Raw genomic sequence first — 15,039 nt, 5'->3', positions numbered from 1 at the left:
TTATCCAAGTTTGCTTTAAAACTAGCTGCCATGCCTTTACTGCTGAACCATGTAAAATTAAGTTCTACTATAAAATAGGAAAGCCAAAAGGTAGCAATGGCTTGAATATGTGGCAATGGTTCACATTAGTATTCATCAGAATGACTTAAAGGGCTTGTTAAAACACAGATTGTTAGGCTTCACACACCCCCGTGGAGATTCTGATTTAATAGGTTTGGAATAGAGACAAGAATTTCCAATTCTAACAAGTTCCCAGGAGATGCTGAAGCTACTGTTACAGGAACCACACTTTGATACAGGGGTTTATTATTCCCTCAAATAGCAGAGAGGCTAGTACAGAGGTTCCAGAATGATTACGGACACCAACTCTTTCAATCTGCCGTTTCATCATCCTAGTTCATGGCGTGCATCCTCAGGATCATCTCTTGATCCGAAGGGGCTGCTCAAACTCTAGCCATCATGTTAGCTTCTAGGAAGTAGGAAAGGGGTAAAGGCAAAAGGGAACAGCTCCCAGTTATGTCAGCTCCTTTTAAGGACCCTTATTATAGCAAGAACTTAGTCAAAAGGCCTCAGCTAAGAGAGAAAACAGTAAATGTAGTTTTACTGAATACACTGCCACTTCAAATAAAACTGAGGCTCTATAACTAAGGAAGAAAAGACAACTATATATTAAAATAGCAAGAGGAGACTCTGCCATACTACTTTAGTCTACATACATTTCAATCACAAAGTCCAACTGATTTTGGCCTATTTTGTAAAGTTCATTATAATTACCTTCTAACTAGTCTCTCCCTACTCCCTATCCTGATGGTAGGTAGAAGATGGATTTTGAAGAAGCTAAAGGTGTTTATAATTCTTTAATGACTCTAAATTTCTTATAATTAGGTATGAGTCATCTACCTGATTATTCTTTGCCTTATATTTTATACTATTAAATGCAACAAACTATTTCTCCCCTCAGTGCTTTCATCATGTTTTCTCTGCTAATTTAGATACTCTTGCCCCTCTCTTTACCTTTCCAACTCTTCCTTTAGGATTTAACCACCTCCTCCAGAAAGCTTTCTCTGACATCCCTCCTCCACAGGATGAGGACCTATGCTGTATAATCCCAGAAAAACTGGAGCTATCATTGGATATTCCATATTATAGTACAATCTATTTACATCTCTGAATATTTCAATAGACTGCAGGCTTCATAAGTGTAATGACCATGTTTTACCTATTTTTATACTATCTTTATATTTCCGGAACTGGATACAAAGCAAAGCAGATGTCAACTATCATTTCTTGAATAAAAGTCTTAGCTAGCCAACATACAGAAAATCTATATAGGACTTGTCCAGTAATCTAACAACCTTTCTTACTGTAAGTATCACACTCTAATTACTCAATTTCAAAAAGTAACTACAATCAGAAAATCCTTCCTTAAAAACTCCAAGTTAAACAAAATTTCAAAGCATACAATTTTTTGCACAGCCAAACATCTTTTATTTTTCACAATCTGAATACTAAAGACACAACCAAACCAATTCCAGAGCATCTCCAGACTTATTAACCAAAATAAACAAAAATTTTTAAAAATAACATCTGTAACAACAACAGAACACTACTTTATCAGTCAAAGTTGGCTTCACCATTTCTTGTCTTTTCCTCATATTTATCCAAGTTCTCCAACTTTAATTCTTCTTTCTCTCTATATTGGGTATATTCAATATCTTTTTCCGGGTTTGGAATTGATTTTCCCTTTGGTATCAAGAAACATTCAGCATTCAAAACTTGCTCAGCTGTCATTGAACTTCTAGAATATATCAAGCTACAGAGCAGGGATTTGACATTATCATCCTGCAAGGAAAAATAGATGTTATAAAACAAAAACAAAATCCAAACGAATGAACAGAAGGACAAACCTATAATGAAAAAGAAAGATTCAATTCAAAAACACTTTTGGTCAATGAGAGAGAGCTAAATCAAGTTTACTATTTAGATTTTTTTCTTTTTGAGACAGGGTCTCACTCTGTTGCCCAGACTAGAGTGCAGTGGTGTCATCATAGCTCACTGCAATCTCAAACTCCTGCACTTGAGCAATTCTCCTGCCTCAACCTCCCAAATTAACTGGGACTACAGGTGTGTGCCACCATGCCCAGCTAATTTTTTTATTTTTTGTAGAGACGGGATCTTGCCAAGGCTGGTCTCAGATTCCTGGTCTAAAGTTATCCTCCTTCCTCCGTCTTGAACAGCATGGGTTTGAACTGAATAGGTCCACTAACGTGGATTTTTTTTCAATAAATAAAGTTGGGAGGGACTTCAACATGGCTGACCAGAGGCATCTGATACTTGCCTCCTCCACAAAGAAGAATGAAAATAATGAGTAGATAATCACCCTTTAATAGATCATCTAAGATGGGAGCACTGAAATTCAACAAAGAAGTTACAGGAAACATCTAAGACTATGATCCCCAACCCCTTGAGTGTAGAGCTCCTCTGCTGCTGCCCCCACCCACCCCCACAGAAAAACTGTCTTCTATGAAACTGGTCCCTGATGCCAGAAAGGTTGGGGACCGCTGATCTAAGAGGTAAGCAAGGCAGCCTGCTCAGCCAGCACTGGCTGGGAACCTACAGAGGCTCCTCAATTCAGGGAATAGTTAAGTGTGAGATTCCCATAGGTCCACATTCTCACCATGGACCTCTGCAATCCTAGCCAAGGCAAAGCCCCTTAATTTTCAAGGACCCTAAGACTAGCTTAGAGAGCTCCCTGGAGACCACACAATAAAATTGCTCCAGAGAGGGAGCTCACGCTGGGTCCCATACACCCTTCAAGTCCTAAGCAGCTACAACAGCAAAGTGCCATTTTGAGATCTCAGCCACCACCTGACTGCATCCTGCCCTGGGGCCCAACAGCCCCTGTGTCTCCACATCCCTGAAATCTTATTGACAGCCTTCACCCACAATTACTGATGCTGCTGGCTGCTGCTGCCAGGGCTGAAGTGTGAGCCATTGGCAGCAACTCCACCACCTCCAAAGCACAGCCACTGTGCATATAAAAGTGCCCTAAAGACAACCACGACCTGGGGCTCCCCAGCTGCCTACTTACAGCCACTGAAAGCAACCTTGCCCACCTCAGCAGCAAAGCTGTAATGCACCTGCTCCTGCCCCCACCCATGCATTCCACCGGGAGCCTTGGAATCACCTTACCCATTTACCAGAGCCAGTGCCTGCAGGTACCACCAGGGAATCTGAAAACAGGCCTCCCTGGCCCAGCTTCACCCCACTCCAGTGCCCAAGAATGCCATCTCGGGATCTGGGAATTATCTTGTCCCATGCACTATCACTGGCACCTGAGCACTCCACCCAGAGGACTGAGGACAGGCCCACACAACCTGCCACTACCACCACAGCTAACACCAAACTGCACATGCCATCTGCAGGCATGGGGACTGGCCTGCCCAGCCCATTGAGACCACCACCACCATCAGTGAAAACTTCTTGGGAGCCACAGGGTTATCCAGTCATGGTTACTGCCATCAACCACATCAATCCCACTACCCAAAGACGCAAGAACCCACCCATAATCCTGGCCTACTACTGGCACTAACAGCACCCAAGAAAGAATCCTGGAGACCAAAGAAATGGCCCACTTGGACCCGCTAACAGCAGTGTCAGTGTATGCCATCCTGGGATCCAAGAACAGGCACACTTGGCCAAAGATGTCACCAATAGGACCCATGGTCTGGCCTACCTGGTGTCCCTGTCTTTGGCAAAACTTCCCCATAGCCTTCACTAACAACTGCACCCTAAGCCATTGAAAAAATCACAGATACCACTGAAACTATTTACAGCCAAAGAAATCTTGTGGATACTACACTACTCCATTTACCGAGAATCAAAACCAAAGTGCCCTACACAACCAACACCATAGATACATGTACAGGAAAAAGTCCTCCGCTGTGAAAGCAAATCCAAAAACTGGAAGCAGCAACTGTTATGTCAGATGTACTGGTAGTAACATAAGGATATAAGGAACATAAAAAAGCAAGAAAATATGACACCTTCAAAGAAACACAATAATTATTTCCATAAACAGATTCTAATCAAAACGAAATTTATTAAATCCCAGAAAAAAGAACTCAAAATATTGATATAAAAGAAGTTCAGTGAGATATAAGAGAAGATAAATAATAAAAGGAAATCAGAAATTAAAATGAATATAGGAATGAGAAATTTACTAAAGACACAGATGTCATTTTAAAATAGAAAAGCAAACAAAATTCCTGGAACTGAAGAATTCATTGACTTAAATTTTAAAAAATACACTCTAAAGCTTAAAATTAACTAGATCAAGTAGAAGAAATAATTTCAAAACTTGAAGACAGGTCTTTTGAAATAAACCAGTCAAGAAAAAAATAAAGAAAAATTTTAAAAACTGAATGAACAAACTCTACGTGACATATGGGGCCTCGCAAAGCAAACAAATGTTCCAATTTTATGTGTCACAGAATGCAAAGAAAAAAAAACCAAAAGAGAAATAAAATTTATTTAAAAAAATAATTGCTGAAAATTTCCCATGTCTAGCAAGAGATGTACACATCCAGATACAGAAGCTCAGAGATCCACAAACAGATATAATTCAAAAAGGTCATCTACATGGTCCACTATAGTCAAACTGTAAAAAGTCAACCACAAGAGAATTCTTAAAACAGTGTAAGTTTCCAGTCACTTATAAGGGAAGTCCCCTCACACTAACAGCAGAAACTTTACAGAACAAAAGAAAATGAAATGATATAACCAAAGTGCTGAAAGAAAAAAAAAATGCCAGCCAAGGATAGTATCAATACCCAGCAAAGTTATCCTTCATAAATGAAGGAGAAATTAACTCTTTCCCAGACAAGCCAAAGCTGAGGGAATTCATTACCAGGAAAACAGCCCTACGATAAATGCTCAAGGGAGTCCTATATCTGGAAGTGAAAGGCATGAAAACACACAAAAGTATAAACACACTGGTAGAATAAACACGTAAAGGAGGAAGAGAAAGGACTCAAATGTCACCACTACAGAAAAACCACCAAACCAGAATGATAAATAATAAGAGTGAAAGGAACAAAAGATACACAAAACAACCAGAAATCAATTAATATAATGACAAGAATTAAGTCCTGACATATCAATAATAACCATGAATGTAAATGGATTCAACTTTTCACTTAAAAAGATATAGATTGGCTAAACAGATTAAAAAACATGACTCAACTATACACTGCATATAAGAAACTTATCTCACTTGTAAAGACACCTACAGACTAAAAGTGAAGAGACAGAAAAAGATATTCCATGCAAATAGAAATGAAAAGCAAGCATGAGTAGCTTTACTAATATCAGATAAAACTGACTGTAAGTCAAAAAGAGAAAAACCACAAAACTCCAGTGAGAATGACTTTTATCAAGAAGTCCCAGGCTGGGCACGCTGGCTCACACCTGTAATCCTAGAATTCTGGGAGGCCAAGGCAGGAGGATCGCTGGAGGTCAGGAGTTTGAGACCAGCCTGGGCAAGAGCAAGTTCTACTAAAAATAGAAAGAAATTAGCCAGACAACTAAAAAATATACAGAAAAAATTAGCCGGGCATGGTGGCACATGCCTGTAGTCCCAGCTACTTGGGAGGCTAAGGCAGAAGGATCTCTTGAGCCCAGGGGTTTGAGGTTGCTGTACACTAGGCTAACACCATGGCACTCTAGCCTGGGCGACAGAGTCTTAAAAAAACAAAAAAAAAAAGTCCCAAACAACAAATGCTGGCATGGATAGAGAGAGATAGGAACACTCATACACTGTTGGTGGGACTGCAAACTAGTAAAACCTCTGTGGAAAGTAATTTGGAGTTACCTCAAAGAACTAAAAGTAGACCTACCATTTGATCCCACTACTGGGTATTTACCCAAAGGAAAAAAGGACATTTTATTAAAAAGACACCTGCACCCAAATGTTTATAGAAACACAATTCACAACTGCAAAGATGTGGAAACAACCCAAGTGCCCATCAATACATGAGTGGATTAATAAAATACGGTATAAGTATACCATGGAGTACTACCCAGCCATTAAAAAAAATGGTGAACTACTATCTCTTGTATTAACCTGGATGGAACTGCAGACCATTCTTAGTGAAATATCACAAGAATGGAAAAACAAACACCACATGTACTCATCATTAAATTGGAATTAATCTAACAACACTTACGTGCACATATGGAAACAAAACTCATCAGAAATCAAGCAGGTTGGGGGGAGGGGGAGATGATTAAATTCACACCTAACAGGTACAATGCACACTATCTGGATGATGGGCACACTTATAACTTTGACTCAAAGTGTACAAAAGCAATTTATGTAATCAAAACATTTGTACTCCTGTAATACTCTGAAATTAAAAAAATAGCAAGAAATAAAAAAGAAGGTCATTATATAATGATAAAGGGATTAATTTAGCAAGAGAATACAACAAATTCTAAAAATATATGTACCCAACACTGGAACACCCAGATATATGTAGCAAATATTATTAGATCGAAAGGGAGAGATAGACTCCAATACAGTAATAGCTGGGTACTTAAACATCCTACTCTCTGCATTATATCATCTAGACAGAAAATTAACAAAGAAACATTAGATTTAAACTGCAACTGAAACCAAATGGATCTAACAGAAATTTACAGAATATTTCATCCAACAGCTATAGAGTACACATTCTTCTCATCAGCACATGGAACATTCTCCAGCATAGACCATATGTCAGGATACAAAACAAGTCTCAACAAATTTTTAAAAATAAAAACCATATCTCCAGTCTCTTTTCAGACCACAATACAATAAAACCAGAAATCAGTAACAAGAGAAACCTTGGAAACCGTACCAATACATGAAAGTTAAACACCATCCTTCTGAATGGCTGACCACTGGGTCAAAGAATAAATTAAGAAGGAAATTTTAGAATTTCTTGAAACAATGAAAATCAAACACAACATAACAAAACCTATGGGATACAATAACAGTTTATAGCAATAAACGCCTATATAAAAAAAAGTAGGCTTCCAAATAAACAATCTAACAACACATTTCAAACAACTGAGAAGGCAGGAACAAACCAAACCCTAAATTAGTAGAAAGAAAGAATAAAGATCAGAGAAGAACTAACTGAAATAGAAACTAAAAAAAATACAAAGGATCAACAAAACAAAAAGTTAGTTTTTTTGAAAAGATGAATAAAATCAATAAACTGCTAGCTAGACAAACCAAGAAAAAAGATCCAAATAAATAAAATCAGAAACAAAAAGGAAACATTACAACTGATATCACATAAATACAAAAAAATCATCAATGACTATTATGAACAACTACACACTAACACCTGGAAAACCTCGAGGAAATGGATAAATTCCTAGACACATACAACCTCTCACCAAGACTTAATCAGGAAGAAACAGAAAAACTGAACAGACCAATAACAATTAATGAGACTGAATTAGTAATTAAAGTCCCCCATCAAAGGAAAGCCCAGGACCAAATGCCTTCACTGCTTAACTCTACCAAACTTTCAAAGACAAGCTAACAATAATCTCCTCAAACTATTCCAAAAAGTTGAGGAGGACGGAATTGTCCCTAATTCATTCTATGAGGCCAGCATTACCCTGATACCAAGACCAGATAAGGACATAACAACAAAAAAAGAAAAATACAGGCCAATATCCCTGATGAACATGGATGCAAAAAATCATCAATAAAATACCAGCAAACCAAATCCAAAATCACATCAATATGGCAAACCCACAGCTAACATAATACTGCATGGGAAGAAACTGAAAACCTTTCCTTCTAAGAACTGGAACAAGATAAGGATGCCCACTTTCACCACTCCTATTCAACACAGTATTAAAGTGCTAGCCTGAGCAATCAGGCAAAAGAAACAAACAAAAGACACACAAATTGAAAATGAGAAAGTCAAATTGTCCTTCTTTGCAGAATTACACAATCTTGTACCTATTAATAGAAAAATCTAAGGACGCCTCCAAAAAAATGCTTAGATCTAATAAATAAATTCATAATGTTGCAGGACACAAAACCAACATGTAAAAATCAGTAGTGTTTCTATATACCAACAATTAACGAGCTGAGAAAGAAAACATCATCAATAGCTACAAAAGAATACCTAGAAATAAATGTAACCAAGGAGGTGAAAAACCTAAATGTAGCTGGACAAGGAAAACTATTAATATAAAACACTAATGAAAAAACTGAAGAGGACATAAACAAATGGAAAGACATTCCATGTTCCTGGTCAGAAGAATATTATTAAAATGACCATACTACCCAAAGCAATCTACAGATTCAGTCTCTATCAAAATAGCAATGTCATTTTTCACAGAGAGAAAAAAAAATCCTAAAATTTGTATGGAACCAAAAAAGAGCATAGATAGCCAAAGCAATCCTGAGCAAAAACAACAATGCTGGAGGCACCATGCTATCTGACTTCAAAATATTAATATATTACTATACAAGGCCACAGTAACCAAAACAGCATGGTATTATCATAAAAACAGACACATAGACCAGTGTGTCAGAACAAAGAACCTGTAAAATAAATCCACCTACTTACAGCCACTGACTTTCAACAAAGGTACCAAGAACACACATTTTGGAAAAGACACCCTCTTCAAAAAATGGTGCTGGAAAACTGGATACCCATATGCAGAAGAAAGAAATTGAAACCCTATCTCACTATATACAAAAATTAACTCAAGATGGATTAATGACTGAAACATAAGACCCAAAACTATAAAACTACTAGGAGAAAACATAGGGGAAACACTTCATGAGATTGGTCTAGGCAAAGATTTTATGGCTAAGACCTCAAAAGCACAGGCAACAAAAACATAAACATAAATAGACCAATGGGACATATTAAACTAAAAAGCTTCTGCACACATACATAGCAAAGGAAATAATGAACAGAGTGAAGACATGATCTATTGAATGGGAAAAAATATTTGCAGAGTATTCCTCCAACAAAGGACTAACATCCAGAAAACAACTCAATAGTTAAAAAAAAAAAATCCCACTAAAAAGTGAGGAAAAGGCCGGGCGCGGTGGCTCACGCCTGCAATCCTAGCACTCTGGGAGGCCGAGGCGGGTGGATCGCTCAAGGTCAGGAGTTCTAGACCAGCCTGAGCAAGAGACCCCATCTCTACCAAAAAATAGAAAGAAATTATCTGGACAACTAAAAATATATAGAGAGAGAAAAAATTAGCCGGGTATGGTGGCGCATGCCTGTAGTTCCAGCTACTCAGGAGGCTGAGGCAGAAGGATTGCTTGAGCCCAGGAGTTCAAGGTTGCTGTGAACTAGGCTGACGCCATGGCACTCACTCTAGCCAGGGCAACAAAGCGAGACTCTGTCTCAAAAAAAAAAAAAAAAAAAAAAAAAAGTGAGGAAAAGACATGCATAGACATTTCTCAGAAGACATAAAAATGGTCAACAAGTATATGAAAAAATGCTGAACATCACTAATAATCGATGAAATGCAATCAAAACCACAATGAGCTATCATCTTACCTTAGAATGGCTATTATTAAAAAGACAAATAGGCCAGGTGCAGTGGCTCAATGCCTGTAATGCTAGCACTCTGGGAAGCCAAGGCAGGTGGATCGTTTGAGCTCAGGAGATCGATACCAACCTGAGCAAGAGCGAGACCTCATCTCTACTAAAAATAGAAAGAAATTAGCTGGACAACTAAAAATATACAGAAAAATTATCCAGGCATGGTGGCGAATGCCTCCCAGCTACACGGGAGGATGAGGCAGGAGGATCGCTTGAGCCCAGGAGTTTGAGGTTGCTGTGAGCTAGGCTGATGCCACAGCACTGTAACCCGGGCAATAGAGTGAGACCCTGTCTCGGGAAAAAAAAAAAAAAAAAAGACAAATAATAATAGATGCTGGCAAAGATGCAAAGAACAGGAACTCTTAAACTCTTATACATTCTTGGTGGAAATACACATTAGTACAGCTACTATGAAAAACAGTAAGGAGATTTCACACAACAGTAAAAATAGGACTTCCACAGGAGCTAGCAATCCCACTATTGGGCATTGGTCCAAAGGAAGGGAAATCAATATATCAAAGGCATACCTGAACCTTCATGATTATTGCAGCACTATTCACAATAGCAAAGATATGGAATCAACGTTAGTGCCCATCAACAGATGAATGGAGAAAGAAAATGTGGTATGTATGCACAATGGAATACTCTTCGGCCATAAAAGAGAATAAAATCCTGTCATTTGCAGCAACATGAATGGAACTGGAGGTCATCATGTTAAGTGAAATAAGCCACGCAAAGAAAGACAAATATCACATGTTCTCACTCATATGTGGGAGCTAAAATGATCTCATGGACGTAGAGAGTAAAATAGTAGTTATCAGAAACTGAGAAGGGTGTCGGGGTCAGGAGGATGTAGAAAGGTTGGTTAATTGGTACAAACATATAGTTAGATAGAAGAAATAAGTTCTAACGCTCCACAGCAAAGTAGGGTAACTAGAGTTAACAACAAGGTATTGTATATTTTAAAACAGCTAGAACAGAGGATTTGAAATATTCCCAGCACACAGAAATGATAAACATTCGAGGTGATGGATACCATAAATATCCTGATTTGATTATACATTTTATGCATGTAATAAAATATCATGTGTACCCCACAAATATGTACAGATATCATATATAAATAAAAAATAAAATAAATAAAGTCAGATTTCCATACCTGTGGGTTCTGAATCTGCAACCAAATGCAGATCCAAAATATAGTATTGTGAAAATGCAAGGATAAGGAGGGCCAATCTCTAATATATGTGAGTTCCACTGCACCAACTGCCGAACTTGAGTGTGAATGGATTTTAGTATCCGAGGGGGTCCTGGAACCAATCCCCCATCGATACTGAGGGATGATTGTATTTTTTATTGGAAAGGGATACCTTCAGTACTGAAACAATGGAATTGAATTAGGGGGAAAATATATAAAAGGAAAAAAAGAATCACAGCTGAAATCTCTCAAAAACAAGTGAAACGCCAACAAATAACATTTTATGACTTTCCCTTTTTCCTCTTTTCATAGGTTACTGGTCAGAGTTTGACACTATAAAAATTTCACACTGAAGTTCCTCTGCCTGGAAAGGTAACCTTCTTCACATAAGTCAACTGTTTCTGATCTGTTTTGAAGTGATCATCTCTGGGAACCCTTCTATCACTGCTACCATTATCATCATCATTATGGGAGCCAGAATTTACGTGCTACTATTTCAAAGACCATTGTATTATCACATGTAAACACCCTATGATGTTGCTGTTCCATCACTTCCAACTTCAAAGGCACCTTAGCATGCCTTGTATTTGCCCCTTATGGATTACTTCAATCAGAGGACATATTACACTGAACAAAAGTCACCTGTTTACTGCTAGTGTCCTCATTAGACTGTAAGATCCTTAAGGTTCGAAATTTTAGTTTACCACATCATCCCCAGAAACTAGTACTGTGTCTGGGATATAGTAGCCATTCAGTAAATATTTGATAAATGAATGAATGCCAATGTTCCTATTGCACTCTACAGAATATGTTTTAAAGCACACTTAAAGATAGTACCTTCGCTAGGTATAAACTTAAAATTTACAAAATCTAAATAAGAAAAAACAACACGTGCTCTTCAAAACCACAACAGCAGATATGGAACAAACAAAAGTCTTATTACGTTGTTGGACAAAAATGACTTATCACAAATGTGTCAATTTTCCCTAATTTGTAAAGCTTACATAATTTCAATGAAAATACAATCAGTTTTTTTCCTTGAAACTAGACAAGTTAATTGTAAATACCTTTTAGAAAAATGATAAGAATAGCCATGAAAGCTCTGACAAAAAATGGCCAAGAGGAAGGAACTAGCTGTAACAAGTATTAAAGGATATTTTGAAGCCTGTTTTAATTAAATTAGTGCAGTGCTGGGGTAGGAATAAACAAACCAACAGAAAAGAATAGAAAAACTAAAACTATACCCCTGCGTGAATGAAATTTTCTACCTGAATGCACCAATCTTACGGTAACAACCAGACACCAAATGACACTCCTCACATGATACAATAAGACGTGCAAAGTACCACCTATAAAATATACTCATTGTAAAAATTAAACCTGAATTTAATCAAGCCTCTATATCTACCAGTTTTTTTAATTGAGTAAAAAAGAAATATATAAAATAATATCATAAGGATACAATCAGCCAACTCCAACACTTAGATTGCAGTCTGTTAAAAACCTTGAAGCATAAGACCCAAATAAGCTGCCCCCAGATTCCTGACCCACAAAACATACAAAACCATAACTTAAATGTTTTAAGTTTAAGCTAAATTTCAGTATAACTTGGTACAAGACAATCTTTTTATCAAACGTGAAAGAGCAGGGCTTCCAGGTGTTCACTTCCGGTGAAGCTGTAACCTCTGATGTAGCATTACTGTTTTGTTTATGTCTAATAGCAAGAAATTTTTATCACAGGTTTTTCAAAAGTGTAAAACCATTACCAAAATAGCCAGGAAGTATAACACAGATTTATAATCTCCCAAAAGTTGTCTGAAATGTTTTTTACTACTACCCAAGAAGTAGTGGCAAAGTGTGGCAAATCTCCTTAACATCATTTCTAAAGTGTGTTTTCTAAAAATTATTTCATGGGATATTAGTAGTTATTATAAGATAAAATATTTCTGTGGTCAAATAAATTAGGAGACTATGCAGAGTTAAACAAAATTATGTTTTCATTCATTGTAGTACAAATTATCAAAATACATGAGAACTTTTAGAGTCTGATCATTATACTTTTCTAGACTCATTCACTGTCATACTTAACCTCTTAATATCTAGTCATACTGGATTCCCCCTTTCTCTGAAGAACCCAAATCAGCTTTCCCCAAATTACTTTCTTAATACTCTATTTATTGGCTATTGCTACAATCTTTGTAACCTCAGCACCTGGTACAATTCCTGGTACAGAATACCTACTCAAAATATAAAAACATATATGAATGAGAAAACAATCTCAACAACATACTTAAATGACAAAGAAATGATACAGTTAAGTAGTTATTTAAAAAATTTATAATAAGACATTAATTTTAATATAACATGATCTTGAAATGTATAGTAAATAATATTTTTCCTTATTTATATAAATAATAGATTATTTATATATCTGTGCAACCAACATACAATCCAGTAGTATTAAATTAGTTATCTGGCAGTGGTGTAGGTAGGGCACTTGAATTTTTTTTCAGTAATTCTTTATTGCCAATTGTATTTTGGATCCTTACAAAAACTAGAGGAAATTTTCAGTCAAATACTTAAGGTTACATTACTGTGTATGTTTCAAACCACTGTATGACAAAAAGATCACATACCAAATGAAACTGATCCACTTTTGGGATTCCATCTTCATTTGTCTCAAACTCCTGATTTTGAACAGAAAGCTGCAAAAGAAAATAAGAATAAATTCCCAATGTCTCAAAATTTTGATCCTATAAAAGAATCAAATCAGGAACTTCAGATCCTGGTAAGTAGAGAAGAGCTCACTTAAAGAAAGCACATTAACTAACTCTTGCAGGGTAAAAACACTTTCATAATAATTACTTTTCATGAGCAACCAAATGGTTTCTGGGGTTCGTAAAGTATCAGTCAGAGGTGATATACACACTATAAACACTTCAGTATTTCCTTATAAGTAAATGTGTTAAAACTTAGTAGAACTAACAACTGATAAAAGAAAATACTTTTCAACCACAAATTCTATATCCAATGGAACTATCCATCAGGAATGAAGGTGAAATAAAGATGTTATCAGATAAAGAAAAACTAAAAGAATTTGTCACTAGAAATGATACAGTCTTAAAGAATGGCTAAAGGAAGTACTTCAAACAAAAAGGACACGGTAAAAAAAAGTCCTGAAGCATTAGGAAGGAAGAAATAAAAATGGAAAGAATAGAAACATGGGTAAATACTGAAAATTGTCCTTCTTATCATGAGTTTTCTAATCACATACAATGATTCAAACCAAATTAGAATACCATCTGATACTCAAGACCATGATTTAGAAGTGGGGAGAGTAAAGGAACCTAATATAGGGAATGAAGTTTCTATATTTCACTCAGAGTGGTAAAATGCTGATACTGTAATATGCATATCCACTAAGAAAACTCTGGAAGGTGATACACTCAAAAAACACCATAAACTTTTCCATTTTCTTCCTACTCCCTGCAAGTGCCACTCTGGTTGCACCACATTTGCTCCAATATCCAGGTTTTTGCCGTAAGTGCTGTTGTCATCTCCCTCCAGCCACCATCATGATTATCTCTGGCGTTTACAAGATCTGGGTGATTGCAAACAGGCTGTGCCTGGAGGTGTAAGGGAAGACTGTCAGTAGGACAGAGGATAACACATATGACTTGCTCACTGGTGGAAATACTTCTACTAAAGACCCTGAGGGTGAACGTACTGAAAGCGCAGTAATTGCTGGTGTTGATACCATGAACTACCACTTGCAGGAAACCAGCTTCACAAAAGAAGCCTATAAGAAGTACATCAAAGATTATATCAAATAAATCAAAAGCAAATTGAAGAACAAAGACTAGAAAGAGTAAAACATTTTATGATAGGAGCTGCAGAACAACTCAAGAACATTCTGGCTATTGTAAAAAACTACCAGTTCTTTACTGATAAAAACTTGACTCAAGATAGCCCAGCTGCTCTGCTGAACTACCGTGAAGACACAGTGTGACCCCAAATGATATTTTCTTTAAGGATGGTTTACACATGGGAAAATATTAACAAATTTGGGAATTATTTTGGATCTATCATCTGTCATCATAATTGGCTGCTGCTTGTCATCCACATATATCAGAACTTAAGACAAATGGAAGTGACATCTTCTTGAACTCTTCATTTATTTTAATCATGATTTATTTGGAATAG

General features: G+C 36.8%; 1 protein-coding gene and 1 pseudogene across 1 annotated transcript in view; one reads left to right on the top strand and one right to left on the bottom strand.

Moving 5' to 3' along the window:
• Window positions 1-1,614: 1,614 nt before the first annotated feature.
• STK31 (serine/threonine kinase 31) overlaps window positions 1,615-15,039 on the bottom strand; it is a 178,608-nt gene continuing 165,183 nt past the window's right edge. The window contains exons 17-18 of the mRNA XM_012640670.1: window positions 13,473-13,541; window positions 1,615-1,842 (exon numbers count right to left, since the gene is read on the bottom strand). Of these exons, the coding sequence (XP_012496124.1) occupies window positions 1,615-1,842; window positions 13,473-13,541 (297 nt within the window). The remainder of the gene's footprint in view (window positions 1,843-13,472; window positions 13,542-15,039) is intronic.
• LOC105807309 lies at window positions 13,571-14,895 on the top strand (annotated as a pseudogene).

The sequence above is a fragment of the Propithecus coquereli genome, unplaced genomic scaffold (assembly GCF_000956105.1).
Source record: "Propithecus coquereli isolate 6110/MARCELLA unplaced genomic scaffold, Pcoq_1.0 Scaffold156, whole genome shotgun sequence".
Classification (NCBI taxonomy): Eukaryota; Metazoa; Chordata; class Mammalia; order Primates; family Indriidae; genus Propithecus; species Propithecus coquereli.
This window is presented reverse-complemented; position numbering and strand designations above follow the sequence as displayed.